Genomic DNA, 14,685 nt, shown 5'->3' on the forward strand with positions numbered 1-14,685 from the left:
TAATTAAGCTACTAATTCAAATTCTAAAATTTTACATTTCAAATTAGGCTAATAGCCTACATTAAATAAAGTTACATTACAGTAAATGAAATGTGAATTATTCTTGGATTAGCATGTCATTTATTTGTCCTCCACAATTGCCTGATATAAAACACAAAAACACTTTCTGGTTCTTGTTTAGGCTACCAGAGAGAAATTTTGACTGTTAGTTTCCCACTGGTTACAATTGAGACCAGAGTTCGTCGGATAAAGGGAGAGCACCTCTAGTTTGATGTGTGTGTGTGTGTGTGTGTGTTAGAGGTGTGGCTCCAGTCAATGGTTTGAGGAGGAGGAGTGTCGAGTGTCTCAGTCAGCGCAGCGGTAGATCCATGAGCAAAGAAATCAGCGGCTGAATTTTATACAGTTAACCGGGACCGAGAGGAAAGAAACATGCTGGAATACAAATCTAAAGGCTCATTTCCAAAACACACCAACTGGCAGTCTCTTCGAAGAGAGATGTATTGGCTTTAGTGGTAAGTTACGTATATAAACAATAAGTTAAAGAGGGGGGCAGTGGGTAGACCAAGAGGTGCGATCTAGGATTCAGTATTGTTCGTATGAATATGTAGGACTGACCACGTTTATCTGTTGAATGCTGGATGCGTAAAATCACCTGTTGCAAAACATCACTTTTTACTATCAGTCAGTAATTTATTTTCGTTTAACATAAGCGATATGGTGTATTAGGATTCAGGCTGTATATCGTGTAGCCTATTTGTATAGTGGTATTAGAGGGTGGGTGAGTTAGTTGGGGGTGGGTATATGTAGGTAGGGTGGGTGGGAAATGGGCTCAAATAAACAAGGTGGTGCTGGATTGTGCGCATGTGTTATCATGCAGTCACGCAAAGTAAAGCTCGAGAGCTTACAAGTACTTGTGAGGGAGAATAAACGTTAAAAATGTAGGTGAACTATGGAAAAGTATAGTCATTTTTGTGAAGGGGGCGCTGATAAAAGCTGTATTTTTAATGTGCTTCCACCCTCTTTAAATTGATTAAAAAACGTATTTATTACAATATTATTGCGACTATTTTATGTCAATGGTATAGGCGTTGCTTTTCATAACTGTTGTTATCATATCACGTGGAGCAGATCAGTGGGCAGCGGTTTTAAGTTTACAGCAAATATGACCACTGCATTTAAAGTAAAGCAATGTTCTGATAACAAACTAGTTATAGATTTTTTTTTAGATTTTTATCAAATTAGGTCACTGTTGGAAAAAACAACCCTAGCCTACTAGACCTTCATCAAGATTGTAAATCGCTGCCCATCAGTTGGTAGTCCAGCAATCCGTTAACTACAGTTTCGGCCAGACATGTTGACCACAAATGACCAGCACTGTCCAGCCTGAAACCATGTAAAACCAACCACCATCACAAAGGTTACACATAGCCTAGTCTAATGTATGTTCTCAATAGTCCAATGATTCATGACCATATAAGCCAGTTCTAAACAATTAAAATAACTAAAAATCATATTCAGTTAAACTGATAAAGCAGACCCTCATAAATAATCAGTTTGATACTGAAGCTTACTGTTCACTATGAATATTGTCAGGCAAATGAAAGCATGTAGCCTACAGAACGAAAAAAAGACTATTAGCCTACATTTGTTTACTTGGATATTTAAAGGGCAGTTGATATTGAAATGTACTTGTCCCACGTTTGCTGAACCCATCCTATAACATGTGAATTTTCTTTGTTTCAATGTCAAAGATACTTCAATCAAGTAGTGCATTCATTAACATTGATATTAATCATTTTAATTATGAGTGGGATCTGAAACTGATACCATCTTGCTTAATTGTGTTGGGTGGACTTTTAACTTTGTTTACGCTTCAGATCATGTAACTTTGGAGTGTAGTATGAGGGAGTTTGATAATGATTAACATGTAAGATAACAATTTAAATGAAATGAGTGATCAAGACATTTTTTTCCACAAAAGTTAGTCACAGAATAAAAAACAAGTAGCCTACCGTAATCTAAACTGTGAGATATGTGGTAATATTTTCAGTCTAAGACTGAAGATTGAGTGTTGCTAAAAATAAATATAAAAAAAACAGGTTAAAACTATAATTCCTCTAGGTGGTTAGATGAGTGAAGAGAGCACATGAAAGCAGACCTTTATTGTTCACATAAAATCTGCTCTCTTTAGAACAGCATAAGCCTTTTGCATCAAAGACTATGAGGACTAATGAATACCTTGTATGCCCTATCAAAGAACCTTTTGATGTTTATATCATTTGGTAAAGATAGTGTGAGTTCTCCTGTTTTGAGTCAGTAGGGAGTCAACAAATGATAACCAGCTCTCCATTTGGTTTATCACTTTGCCAGAGGTAAAGCCCTAAGGACTCACTATGTAAAGGGAAGTAGTATAAGAAAAAGATCAATGGTGTTCTGCCTATTTCCGGCTATAATTAAAGTGTTAGTGGAAAGATGCTAGGCAGCTTGTAAATGTTATTGCATATATCAGAGATCTTTTTGAAGTAAAAGATAACAAGTTTGACCTCAGTATCTGTGCCATTCTTCTCTAGATGTAATGTTTGGCAGAATGTTCAATTGTCTTTGGCGACAATGAGACGCTTCATTAAGAGTGTCCTAAGAATGTACGATTTTATTGTATGTTTACACTTGTTCACATTGCATAATATTTTCTGCTGTTAAAAGTTACATCACACTTTTTAATCAATCATAATCTTGAGTACAAAAATCCTCAGGTTGATAGGTCAAATTATTAATCCCCCTTTCAAGTCATCATCTTTTGAGATCATGCATGTCAGATCATTTCAACATTAATGGAGGGTCATTAATTTGCAAAAGTTCTCATTGTAAGGGAGATTTTTTATAGAGCCTTGTTTTTTTGTGTGTGTACATGACCGGTCTGCTGTAGCAGTAGTTTTTGAAAGTGTACGCAGCATGATTTATTTTTATCTCTGTCTTTAATCATTTAGAAGTGCCTGTCTTCCAATTCTGACTCTTGAGTCTTAGCAGCAGCACAGGGTAGTTATGTGACATCTGCAGGCTGTATGGGTGTTTGTGTACATCTTGCACTTATGTCAGTACTACATGCATTTAGGTGGAAATTTGTTACATCTATGCACGATTTAGGCTATATTGCTGATGTATACATCTGTAGTTATATGTTTACATGGCCAAACTTTGGGCTGTTTAATGGTCTAAACTGTTTTGCGTTTTATGGTTTACAATGCTAAAGACAAAATGGTCACCTGATCTTACTGACAGTTTATTTACTGGCAGTCCAGATTCGGAATTGACTGTTGATTTTAATTTTCTCCAAAATAATAATAAATAAATAATACAAATATTAAAAATAAATAGAAATTGAGAACATAACCTAAGCGTGATCAGTATGGAATTTTGTAATTTTATTTGTGTGTTGTGTTTGAGGCTACAGAGACTACACAGCCTTCCTGTTTTCAGGACATACCACCCTTAAAAGCTGATCAGGCCAAAAGGGAGGAGTTGATGCATTTCCAAATTCTGTTTGGATAAAGTCATGCAGAGGAGGACATTAGATTCAGCCTCTTTCCCACAAAAACACTGAAACATGTGCTGTGGATGTTGAGATCAGCCTCCTTTGAACTGAGAAACATCTATGAGTTGTCTTGAGTTCTTTAATTCAGGCGTGAGGTGGTTTTATCAGCTGTGAATGGCTATAACTCTTTATTATGCTTATTATTCCCTCCCAGGGAAGCCACATCATTCAGTCTGTTCGTTTCTGTTTAATCATGTGATTTAAATGTGCTTCTGTTTCTCCCTCTGCAGATTCCAGACGGTCTAATTGGAGTTTGCTACGTGGATAGTCTCTTTTAGGAAGAATGTGTTGTTTAAAATAAGTGTGTGTTTGCCCACAAGGATCTGATATCTCTCCACCTTTGACCTCTTTGAGGGCATAATTGCAGTATGGCAAGGTCTCGGTGACCTTAAGTATCCCTGAAAGAATCAACGACAGGGTGTAAACATTTCATTTGAATACCAAAGATACCTGGAATATTACAATCTTCAATTGCAAAGCAGTTGACCATGGCGACCAAACGGAAAGTCCAATGGAAAGTATCCATGGAAACCACAAACTCTCTCTGGCTCTTGTTTTGGACCATATGGACTTTTTTGGCTGGAGTTTTACAAGCAACCGTGGTTATTGAAGATGATGTCACAGCACGAATCAGTTTCTCATATAGTAAGTGCATGAATTAATTAGTTATTCAGCAGATGCTTTCTTATCCAAAGCTATTTACACTTCACTTACTACTGTAAATCACACCAAAGAATGAAAACTATAATGATAAAGATATAGGGTAGTTCTAAAATAAAAGAAGGTAACACTTTATTTTGATGGTTCCCCAACACACATTCTACTGACATAAGTAACTGTCCAAGTACATGTAAACTTATTCTGCTAACTAGAACCCCTTATTCTACTAACCCTACCCCTACTTCTAACAGTCAGCTAACTCCTAATACTCAACTAATACTCTACTGCGAGTTAGTTGACATGTAAGTGCAACTCTAATTATACCCAAGAGAATGTCTAAAGGAGACCGTCGAAATAAAATGTAACCTAAAAGAATAGCAGATGAAGAACTATAACGATAACAGCACAGAGAAACGATATGTTTGGAATCACTTTCAGAAGGTTTTTTTCTGGCTGATGAATGATAAAACAATGACAGCCAATCAGAATCCATCCTGCTTGAAAGAGCTTGAGCATTTTAAGTGGCAACAACATTATACAGGGTTCCTACGCAATTTGGAAAAGTATGGCATTTGATTTGAGTAATTTTCAGGCCTGGGAAGGTATGGAAAAAAGAAAGCAGTGTATGGAAAAATATTTGCATTTCCAGACTATTGCCCCTGTTTTCTATAATTATAGTTTTCTATAATAGAAAATTGAGAATTTAATGAAAATAAATGTATCATACAAGAAGTGTGTTTTCATGGCAGTTGTTTAGTGATTCTTTAGTGATTGTCAAACACGACTGCCCCTATTGCGCCATCAGCCCATTTGGCTGTGTAGTTTCTTGGCCGCCACAGAGTACGTGTTAAAGCAGACCTAAGGCTTTGAAAAATGATGTACTTCCCTAACGAAAGCCAATTTTTGAACACTTTTTACAATACCAGTCTTTTTTTATAGACCCTTGAACTTGGCAAATAGGACAATGCACACAGCTGTATTGTGCCATCAGCCCATTTAGTGTCATGGTTTCTCTGCCGCCACAGAGGATGCATTAAATTGGACATTAGGCCTTGATATTAGAGGTACTACCCTAAGGAATGGCAAATTTTGACTCTATTAATTCATATGCACCCATGCTCTCATTTTCTTTATAGTAAGATGGCAGTGACGCTCAAAGGAAATAGGTTATATATAAAACTAGAAATTGTAATGCGTAGGCACGCAAAAAAATTCCTGTGCGCATGTGAATAGTTTCTCAAGGGCATGCAAAAGTCTGTAATTTTTTTTGTATTTTAGGAGCTCTGTATGTTGATATGTTGACCCCTGAGAAAATAAACATATTTACAGATTGCAGTACTATATTCCAAATTTAAAGCTCAAAATAATGTTGTATTAACCATTAATGTTAAATATGGTTTATGATAAACAGAGAGGTTTGGAAATTTGAGTCTGGAAAAGTATGGCATTTTGAAATGTTTAGCAACTCTTACCAAGGCTGCATTTATTTGATCAGAAATACAGTAAAAACAATAATATTGTGAAATATTATAACAATTTAAACTCCTTTCTATTTTAAAGTGTGATGGCAAAGATTCCTGTGATGGCAAAGATGAACTTTCAGCATCATTACTCCAGTCTTCAGTGTCACATGGTCGTTTAAAAAATAATTTTAATATGCTGATTTGGTGCTCAAGCAACATTTCTTATTATTATCAATGTTGTAGTATCAATGTCACAGTTGTGCTGCTTAATATTTTTTTGTGGAAGCCATGATATTCTTTTTTCTTTGAAGAATAGAAAGTTAAAAAGAACAGCATTTGAAATGGAAATGGCATTTTATGCTCACAAAAGCAGCAATGTCAGTAATGAGCACTGCATTCTGTGGAAGAAGCTCTGCTGGCCCAGATTCCCTCAGACTACCACTCATCTGCTATAATTTAGCTAAATTTTAGGGCTACTTGAACTGCCATGATGTTTCTTATTCCCAAAAGACCCATTACGAGACTGTTCCAAATGTTGCATTCACTCATCTTAGCCAAACACACAGGAGGGTTTAATCCTTGATTGTAAACATTTACAAGAGCTATTAGAACCATTTGCAAACCCTGGCTGGTGTACTGTATCAGAGTAACAGCTATACTCATTAATCATTTGAGGTTGAAATGCAAATGTAATGGTTGTACTTAGAACAAATGGCTTGTGAAAGGTTTTATGTCAGTAAACACTGACGTTCGTGACCTCTGTGCCTTGCCAGGAAAACCTTCTGGACATGCGAACCGACATAATTTTAAAGGGTCGGTTTGTCTGCTAGGTTTGTGTAGTTTTGAAGGAGCATTCCATGTGAGGAATGCAAGATGCTTTCTGAATGTACTGTAAGACTTTATTTAGACAAATATTTTACTTTATAAAAAATATATATATATATATATGTGTGTGTGTGCGAAACATTAAGATTTTTTTGGATAACATTGATTTTTGTTCTTTTTATGAGATGTGCAAAGTAATATTTTTGCTTCTGGGTGTGTTCAGATGCAGAAGGGCGATCAGTGAGAGAGTTCTCTGTGGATGGTGTGTATAACTATTCAACTCTTCTGCTGAGCCCAGATGAAAACAAGATCTACGTGGGAGCCAGGGAGAACATATTCTCTCTCAGCCTGGACAACATCAGTGTGACGTATCTACAGAAAACAGTAAGTGTGTGCGAGAATGTTTGTAGTAGTGTGTAGGAGTGCATTTTGATGGTACTCAGCGTTGTTTTGTCTCTTCTGCAGCTCACATGGAGCACTCCAGAAAAGAAGAGGAAGGAGTGTATCTTCAAGGGAAAGGACCCCCAGGTATAAGTGTGTTGCGGTTATTGTTAATGTAAATGTGACATAATATATTAAAACAACAAACTAAAAGATAATCTGCCTCTTATGTGTTTCAGACTGACTGTTTCAACTACATCAAGATTTTACTGCATTTGAACAGCACACACCTGTATGTGTGTGGAACATATGCCTTCAGCCCCATCTGCGCTTACATTGTGAGACATCTCTTCTTCTTTTTTTAAATCTATTTTAAAAATTAAGTTCTTAGAAATGTACTCTCTATATGCATGTCGGATTCACATAGTTTTGGAAAAACTTTAAGATTTAAATGTAATGTCTCTAAAAATGTGGTATTACGTAAACAGTATTAATATAAAATTAAAACTAATCTGATATTCATATATATCTGATGGTCATGAAGGTCTATTGACAGTTTCTCTATGGTGTCATTTATTTAATTTGTATTATTATTGTTGTTTTTCCACACACACACACTCTCTCACACACACACACACACACACACACACACACACGTGTGTGTATATATATATATTTCATTCTTTTACTGAAGCTTTGTTTCTTCATGATGTTGATCAGGGCACCATATTATATATATGATTAAATGCTTTTCTAATGTATTTTTTTGAATAAAATAATATATAGGACAAAAACCTGAGCTTTATGTCATTGACCCATTTGTGTAAGTGTGTCTGGTGTCATTTGATTTAACGAATGACGTGTTTGTGTTTTTCATGAAATTTGTAGAACATTTCAAGTTTCTCTCTGGAAAGAGATGAAAAGGGGGAACCCGTTATGGAGGATGGCCGTGGACGCTGTCCATTTAATCCAGAATCCAGATCTACAGCTATTACAGTGGGTGAGTATATTCATGCAAAAACAATGCAATCTTTTTGTTTGAACTTCATATATAAACATCATTAAGTTTGATGAAAAGGTTGATTTAGTGTTAATGAGCACTTGAATGTTTTGTTATAGATGGGGAACTGTACACTGCTACTGTCAGTAACTTCCAGGGAAATGAACCCACCATATATAGGAGTCTAGGGACTGGCACCCCTCTCAAAACGGAGAACTCTCTCAACTGGCTCCAGGGTAAATATATACAAACACACACACTTCCTCACAAGGGACCTTCTAAGAGATTAATATCTAAAAATAAATGCCAGCATCAGTGATTACAGAACCATGCTTTCTCACGCATGTTGGAAACAGAAAATTACTGACTGATACTGATGTTAAATAAACAGTTGTACAGTTTTGTTTTCTGGAATATGGCAAATAAGTGTGTGTTTGTGTGTGTGTGTGTGTGTGTGTGATCCGTCAGACCCAGCGTTTGTAGGTTCTGCTCATATTACAGGTCAAGACAGTGAGAGAAGTGATGATCAGATCTATTTTTTCTTCAGTGAGATGGGAAAGGAGTTCGACTTCTTTGATAACACCATAGTGTCCAGGATTGCACGTGTGTGTAAGGTAAGATGGAGTGTTTAAGCAGTTCACACAGTGCTGATAAAGTCAGCATAAACCTGAAAAGAAAAGAACACGCATACAGAAATCCCAATATATCCACTATCAGTGTACACTAAGTATATTCATATCTTCTAAAGATTCCTTATCTCATTTTTTGTTTAGCACCAAAGGTCAAAATGAAAAAAAAAAAAAAAATCAACTGTTTACTTTCTTTATACATGTTTCCTGGTGTTATAATGCAAAATCCATCAGTTCACATTATATTATAAAGTCTTCATAATCTTTAATTTAAGTGTAATAATTTGTTCTGGCTTTGTATGAATTTTTTTGTATGCTTATTAGATATTGTTAACCAATAGCTAAATAGCCAGTCAACATTGCTCCATTCTCCATTTTGAGAGAACCCTACTGAGAAGGACAAATGATGGTACCTAGAAAGACATTGACTTAAAGGGGTAATTCACCTCTGGCAAGATGTGCTTTAAATAAAACTAGACGGTTTATGCAGTAGATAGCCTTTCTTTTAATCAGAGAAAAGGGGTGTTGGTGGTGGTCCCTTTACCAAACTATATTGTGCATGGATGAGGGATACAGAAATGCGGATGTACAATTTGAAGTTTTAACAAAAGTCAGCCAGATGACATGTTTTGCATTATCCAGTGGACTTTAGCTGACAAATAAACCAGGAGATCTTGGTGCAGATAACATGGGGAAAGAATACACATTTTTCATTTATATATACTATTGGGATTGACAAAGCTGGTTGAAAATCTGCACACTTGTCATTTAATTAGAAGTCATTGAGCCTAACAGATGAAACTGGCACATATTTTTTAGTAAATTGTTGGGACACTTTTGAAACCGGGGCGTCTGGTCACCCTAGTTTCATGTTAATTTAAGAAGCAGATGAACAAGGTGAATCACAGAAGGCTGTGAATTCTGCCCTATTAATGTTCACATATGTGTTATCTTCCCACCCGTTGACACTCCCTGCCTCCCTGATTTCCATGGGAGTACATTGATAATACTATGTTTGTTTGCTTTTTGACATGTACCAAGGTATTACAATATTATTATTTGAAATACCCTGGATAATTATATAAATACTATAGTATATGAATATGAATATGATAATTGTTCAGTACTGTGGTGTCACTATCTGAAACTGTCACTGTCCCATTGGGACTGCAATAATCCCCCCCCCAAGATGCTCTGAAACCAGGGCTGGAGTTCTGATGCCCCCTAGTGGTCTTTCAGAGTATTATAAAATATTGTAAGTGAGGAAAATATGTTGAAAGTGTTAATCAGCTGCTTGTGTGTGTTTGTGTGTATAACCTCAGGAGGATCAAGGTGGAGAGAGAGTTCTGCAGAAGAAATGGACCACATTTCTTAAAGCTCAACTCTTGTGTTCGCTACCCGATGATGGTTTTCCTTTCAACATCATTCAGGATGTATATGTGCTTCCAGCCCAACACAAGAAAAACACACTCCTCTATGCAGTGTTCACTTCTCAATGGTGAGCGGAAAAATAGAGAGGGGTACAGGAAGATAATGTTTTTCTGTACTGATACTAGTAATACTATACTAATACAATATACTAGAAACTGTTTGCTCTAATTTAACACTGCAAATGTGTGTCCGTTCTAAAATGTAAACTTTTTTTCTAATTTGTTGCTATATGTTTTGTAGGAGTAAAGGTCTAGCAGGCAGTTCAGCAGTGTGTGTGTTCAGCATGGATCAGGTAGAACAAGCGTTTACTGGCCGTTATAAAGAGGTGAACCGAGAGACACAGCAGTGGTACACACACACTCTCTCTGTACCTGAACCACGACCTGGAATGGTAAGATGACACACACTCCCACATATACACTTTACCAGTTCTGTATAAGTGGAGGATCTTCTGTGAGTTTCTGTGAAGCTTTTTGTGAAGATTGTTTTTTTGTTTTTGTTTTTTCTACAGTGTATTACCAATGCTTCAAGGCAGCTGGGAATAGACTCATCCCTAGATATGCCAGACAAGGTACTAAACTTTGTGAAAGACCACTTCCTGATGGACAGACCTGTCAAAAGTCAGCCTGTGCTCTTCACGCACTCCGTGCACTACACACAAATCGCTGTACACCACGTGCAAGGCCTCCACAGAGCTTACGATGTGATGTTCATCGGCACAGGTATGTTGTGTTTTTTGAGTGTCTGATTTTCTCTGATTTCAATTTCTTTTCTAATTAGCTGTTGATGTTGTGCTCTGTGATTTGACAGATGATGGACGTTTGCAAAAGGCTGTGAATGTTGCTGGTACGATGCACATCATTGAGGAGATCCAACTGTTCCCAGAAAAACAGCCTGTACAACACATTGAGCTGGATTCGGCTAAGGTGTGTGTGTGTGTGCGTGCGTGCGTGCGTGCGTGCGCGTGTGTGTGTGTGTGTGTTAATGTAAGCGGTTCAAGCTGTTACTATTAACTAATGTATTAAATACTGTGAACTAAAAATAAAAAATACTTTTACAGCATTTATTAACCTAGGTTAATGTTAATTAATGTTAATTTCTGCATATACTACATTTAATATTCATTAGCATGAATAATTAACAACAATATGTGGTATATTTAACGAAGCTATTTTAATAAATGCTGTAAAATGATTGTTACTTGTAGGTTCTTGATAACTAATGCATTAACTAATGTGAACAAAACGTGTTACTGTTTATTTGTACTTATGAAAAGGTGCATTCATTTTATACACTACCATTCAAAAGTTAGGGGTCAGTACGATTTTTTTTATGTATAAGTCATATAACTATTGTCTTATACTTGCCAAAGCTATATTTAATTTGTTTAAAAAAAAAAAACAGTACAAAATGTAATTTTATTTCTGTAATGGCAAAGCTGAACTTTCAGCAGCTTTTACTCCACTCTTCAGTTTCACATGATCCTTCATATATCATAAATCATTCTAATATGCTGATTTACTGCTCAAGAAACATTTCTTAGTATTATCATAATGCTTATTTTTTTGTGTATCTTTTTTTTCTTTTCTTTACAATTTTATAACATTATGAATATCAATACTGTCACTTTTGATCAGTTTAATGTATCCTCGTTCAGAATTTTTTTTTTTACTTATTACTCGCCCCAAACTTTTGCACAGTAGTGTATTTGAATTACACATTTACTTTCACTTGTTCTCTACAAAGATTGTATTTCACTCTCTTACTCTCAATCCTCTCTCTCTCTACAAACAGGGTTTGTTATTTATGTCGTCACACTCTGGTATTGTGCAGTTGCCTGTAGCAAACTGCAGTTACCATAACAACTGTGGCGAGTGTGTTTTGGCCAGAGACCCATACTGTGCTTGGACAGGAACACACTGTACTGACGTCACACGAATCACACCACAAAAGTAAGTCTTCCCTGTTTCAAATGATCTATTGAATGAATCATTTTCAGTACCAATACCAATCTTTTACCATCCTATGTGTGTTTCAGACAATGGCAGCAAGATATTGAGAAGGCTGACACTTCATCAAAATGTAACGGCACAATGTTCAGTGTGGACTCTGAAAGCTCAGGTAAACCTGCAAATCCTTACATATACAAGCATCTTATCATCCGTCTGAATATGTTATAGTATATATTTCTTCTCTCTTTCTAGTGTTACCACGTTCTTTCCCAAATTCCCAAGCATCTAATTGTGAGATCATCATTGTCCCAGCTAACACCCTTCGCCTGCTGCCCTGCAATCTTCGCTCCAATCATGCCCACAGAAAATGGTTATACAAACCAGATGTAAGTCACTTCCTGTTCCCCAGCCCAGATGGTGGATTGGTTGTCAGCGGCCGACCAGGCGGAGATGAGGTCTTCTCTTGTTGGTCAGGAGAACGTGGCTTCTGGCAACTTTTGGCCAATTACTGTGTAAAGGCAGAGCCTTTATCCGAGACCACAACCAATACTGGGCAGATAGATACACCTCTTATAATCCAAAGCATATCGTCGGACATCCTGTCCGGTGAATCGGCACGCTCTGCTCAGCCTCGCATAAAGACGTATGGCACAGAGCTGGCAGTAGTGTGTGTTTTGTTAGCTGTGTGTGTGCTTTCGTTCGGGCTGTCGGTAGCCTATAGACACAGGGGCCGGATGAAGGAGGTACTAAGAGGGGGAGAACAAACTGGAGGATCCCAAAAGAGCAGAGTCAGGCCTGGGGAGAGTGTGCCCCTCAATGCTGGTGTGCTTCCAACCTCCCCATCCGACCACAAAAGCTACCAGACTTTGGAGGAAAACTGCGGTTACATAATCGCTCCATCAGAGACAAGCACGCAGCTCAACTCCAAGGAAGCACAGACACTCGCCCAAACGCCACAGAATGGGTTCAAAGAAAGTCATGTGGAGGTCAGTGACATTAGCCCTCGCCCCCGGGTACGACTGGGCTCTGAGATCAGAGACTCTGTGGTGTAAAACATAGACATTGCCAATGAGTTTATATGATTTATGCTTAAACAATCTAACAGTCTTAATGTTCACTTGGGCAGCTTTCATGAAGACTAAGCGTACTGAGCCCTGAGTATTAAGAATAGATGTGACGTGCTCAGTGTGCAAATTGCCAAATTTGAGTTATTCAAGACAATGCCCTCAAATCCACTCTCACATCTTCTTCACTCTTTAATGTTAAACTTTAAATTATGACACAGTTTATTGTGTTGAATAAGTGTTGGAACAGAGATGCCGTCAGAGACAACAACTGGAGAAAGAGTGGACCAGATGGATGAGCAGGAGAGAAATGGGCAGCAAGCCTTCTTGTGTGACTGGTACTGGTGCTTTATCACTGCCAAGACTTGAGTAATGATGCTTCACTCAAGGTGAAAAAAAAAAAGGTTTTACATGTCTATTTGTATTACTTTGCCATTTTTGTGCAAAGATTCAATGCATACATGTTTAATGAGGGTATTTTAATCTTAAAAGCTGACTATGAAAACAATAACCCATCCTCTGCAAATAGTCATTATACCAGCATTGAACACCAGGCAGTTCAAACCAGAGAGCTTGTTAGTGTCGCAGAACTTGGTAACTATCTAAACATTTTTAGAAATCTGCTATCATTTTTATTTATTTCTTCTTTTTTTTTAAATCAGTTTTTTTTATTTCTTAGCCTTTTTGAGGAATTAGTATGTTAGTGTTTTCTATTCTGTGATTCAAATGTGTTCTTATTAGTAAAGTGCCTGGTGTTAAATAATGGTATGATGTGTATGGAAATTTTAAATGCGAAAAAATAATAATTTGCTTTTAGATAAAATGTAGCAAGCGTGTATGAGCATCAAGAAACGATGTTTCTTAATACTTTTGAATGTACATTTGAAGAGCACAAGTACGAGATTATGTCTTGCCACACAGGTTGGTGGTAATTGTGTTCGGTGCAGCATATAGTGCAGTGGATGGAGTCTAAACAGACAGAAACAAAGACAATGACACGGTACAATAGTACAGTATAACTAAATTACAGTCGAAACAGTATTGTTGGCATTTGGTAAAGAGTGAAGTATACTGCAAGAGAAAAGAATGATACACATTGTGGATGAATTTGATGTAAATGTACAGTACAGCATGTACAAGGAGATCATTTGGAGATTCCAGTTGGAAAAGGCTGAAAACATCTGCAAATTTGCAATCTGCTTTAGGGTTAAAAAAGAAAATGTAGAAGAACATGGTTACGTTAATGGGTCATCCAGACTTAAAACAAACCCTCTCTGACACAAACACTAACTTCGCTATTATAGACTTCCACTTGGAAAAATCTTTTTAATCCACATTAACCGTGACATGTTTGATGTTGTTTAATCATGTGTTACATTCCAATGTGTTTTCAGCTTGTGTGTTTGAATGGAAAATGTAAAGTAGATTGTGATTTTATATACTTTTGACACTGTTTTGCTGTTGTTTTACATTGTACATTCACGCACTTTATTTTTTCTACCAGTATTTGTAAGCTGTAAATGAGGTAGGCCACTGTCAATGTCTTGGTTTCGTAGTCAAGGTGTGTACATTAAAAGAAGTTGTAAAATAGGTCTGAAAGAGTGTCTCCACAGTCTGACATGCAAAATAAAATTTTGCATAAACTTGAACGAGTATCCGTCTTTCAAATTAAGGTAATTTCATATGCA

The 14,685-nt window shown here is 36.9% G+C and overlaps 1 protein-coding gene across 1 annotated transcript; it reads left to right on the plus strand.

Annotated features, from left to right (window-relative positions):
• The first annotated feature begins 347 nt into the window (after positions 1–347).
• Positions 348–14,644, plus strand: sema4bb (sema domain, immunoglobulin domain (Ig), transmembrane domain (TM) and short cytoplasmic domain, (semaphorin) 4Bb). The gene is made up of 15 exons (XM_084403637.1): positions 348–512; positions 3,823–4,237; positions 6,764–6,924; positions 7,006–7,068; positions 7,161–7,259; positions 7,810–7,921; positions 8,041–8,157; positions 8,390–8,535; positions 9,873–10,048; positions 10,222–10,372; positions 10,493–10,703; positions 10,792–10,907; positions 11,776–11,933; positions 12,020–12,102; positions 12,186–14,644. The coding sequence occupies exons 2-15, from the start codon at positions 4,081–4,083 to the stop codon at positions 12,983–12,985; spliced, it is 2,550 nt and encodes an 849-aa protein (XP_084259763.1). The 5' UTR covers positions 348–512; positions 3,823–4,080; the 3' UTR covers positions 12,986–14,644.
• The last annotated feature ends 41 nt before the right edge of the window (positions 14,645–14,685 follow it).

Source organism: Rutilus rutilus (genome assembly GCF_951802725.1).
Source record: "Rutilus rutilus genome assembly, chromosome: 3".
Taxonomy (NCBI): Eukaryota; Metazoa; Chordata; class Actinopteri; order Cypriniformes; family Leuciscidae; genus Rutilus; species Rutilus rutilus.

Bases quoted from the DNA above. Each gene is read 5' to 3' on its own strand.
- sema4bb (XM_084403637.1), top strand. From the start codon at position 4,081: ATGGCGACCAAACGGAAAGTCCAATGGAAAGTATCCATGGAAACCACA. The intron at 8,536-9,872 runs GTAAGATGGAGT...GTATAACCTCAG, and splicing joins GGATTGCACGTGTGTGTAAG to GAGGATCAAGGTGGAGAGAG. The intron at 10,373-10,492 runs GTAAGATGACAC...TTTTTTCTACAG, and splicing joins CTGAACCACGACCTGGAATG to TGTATTACCAATGCTTCAAG.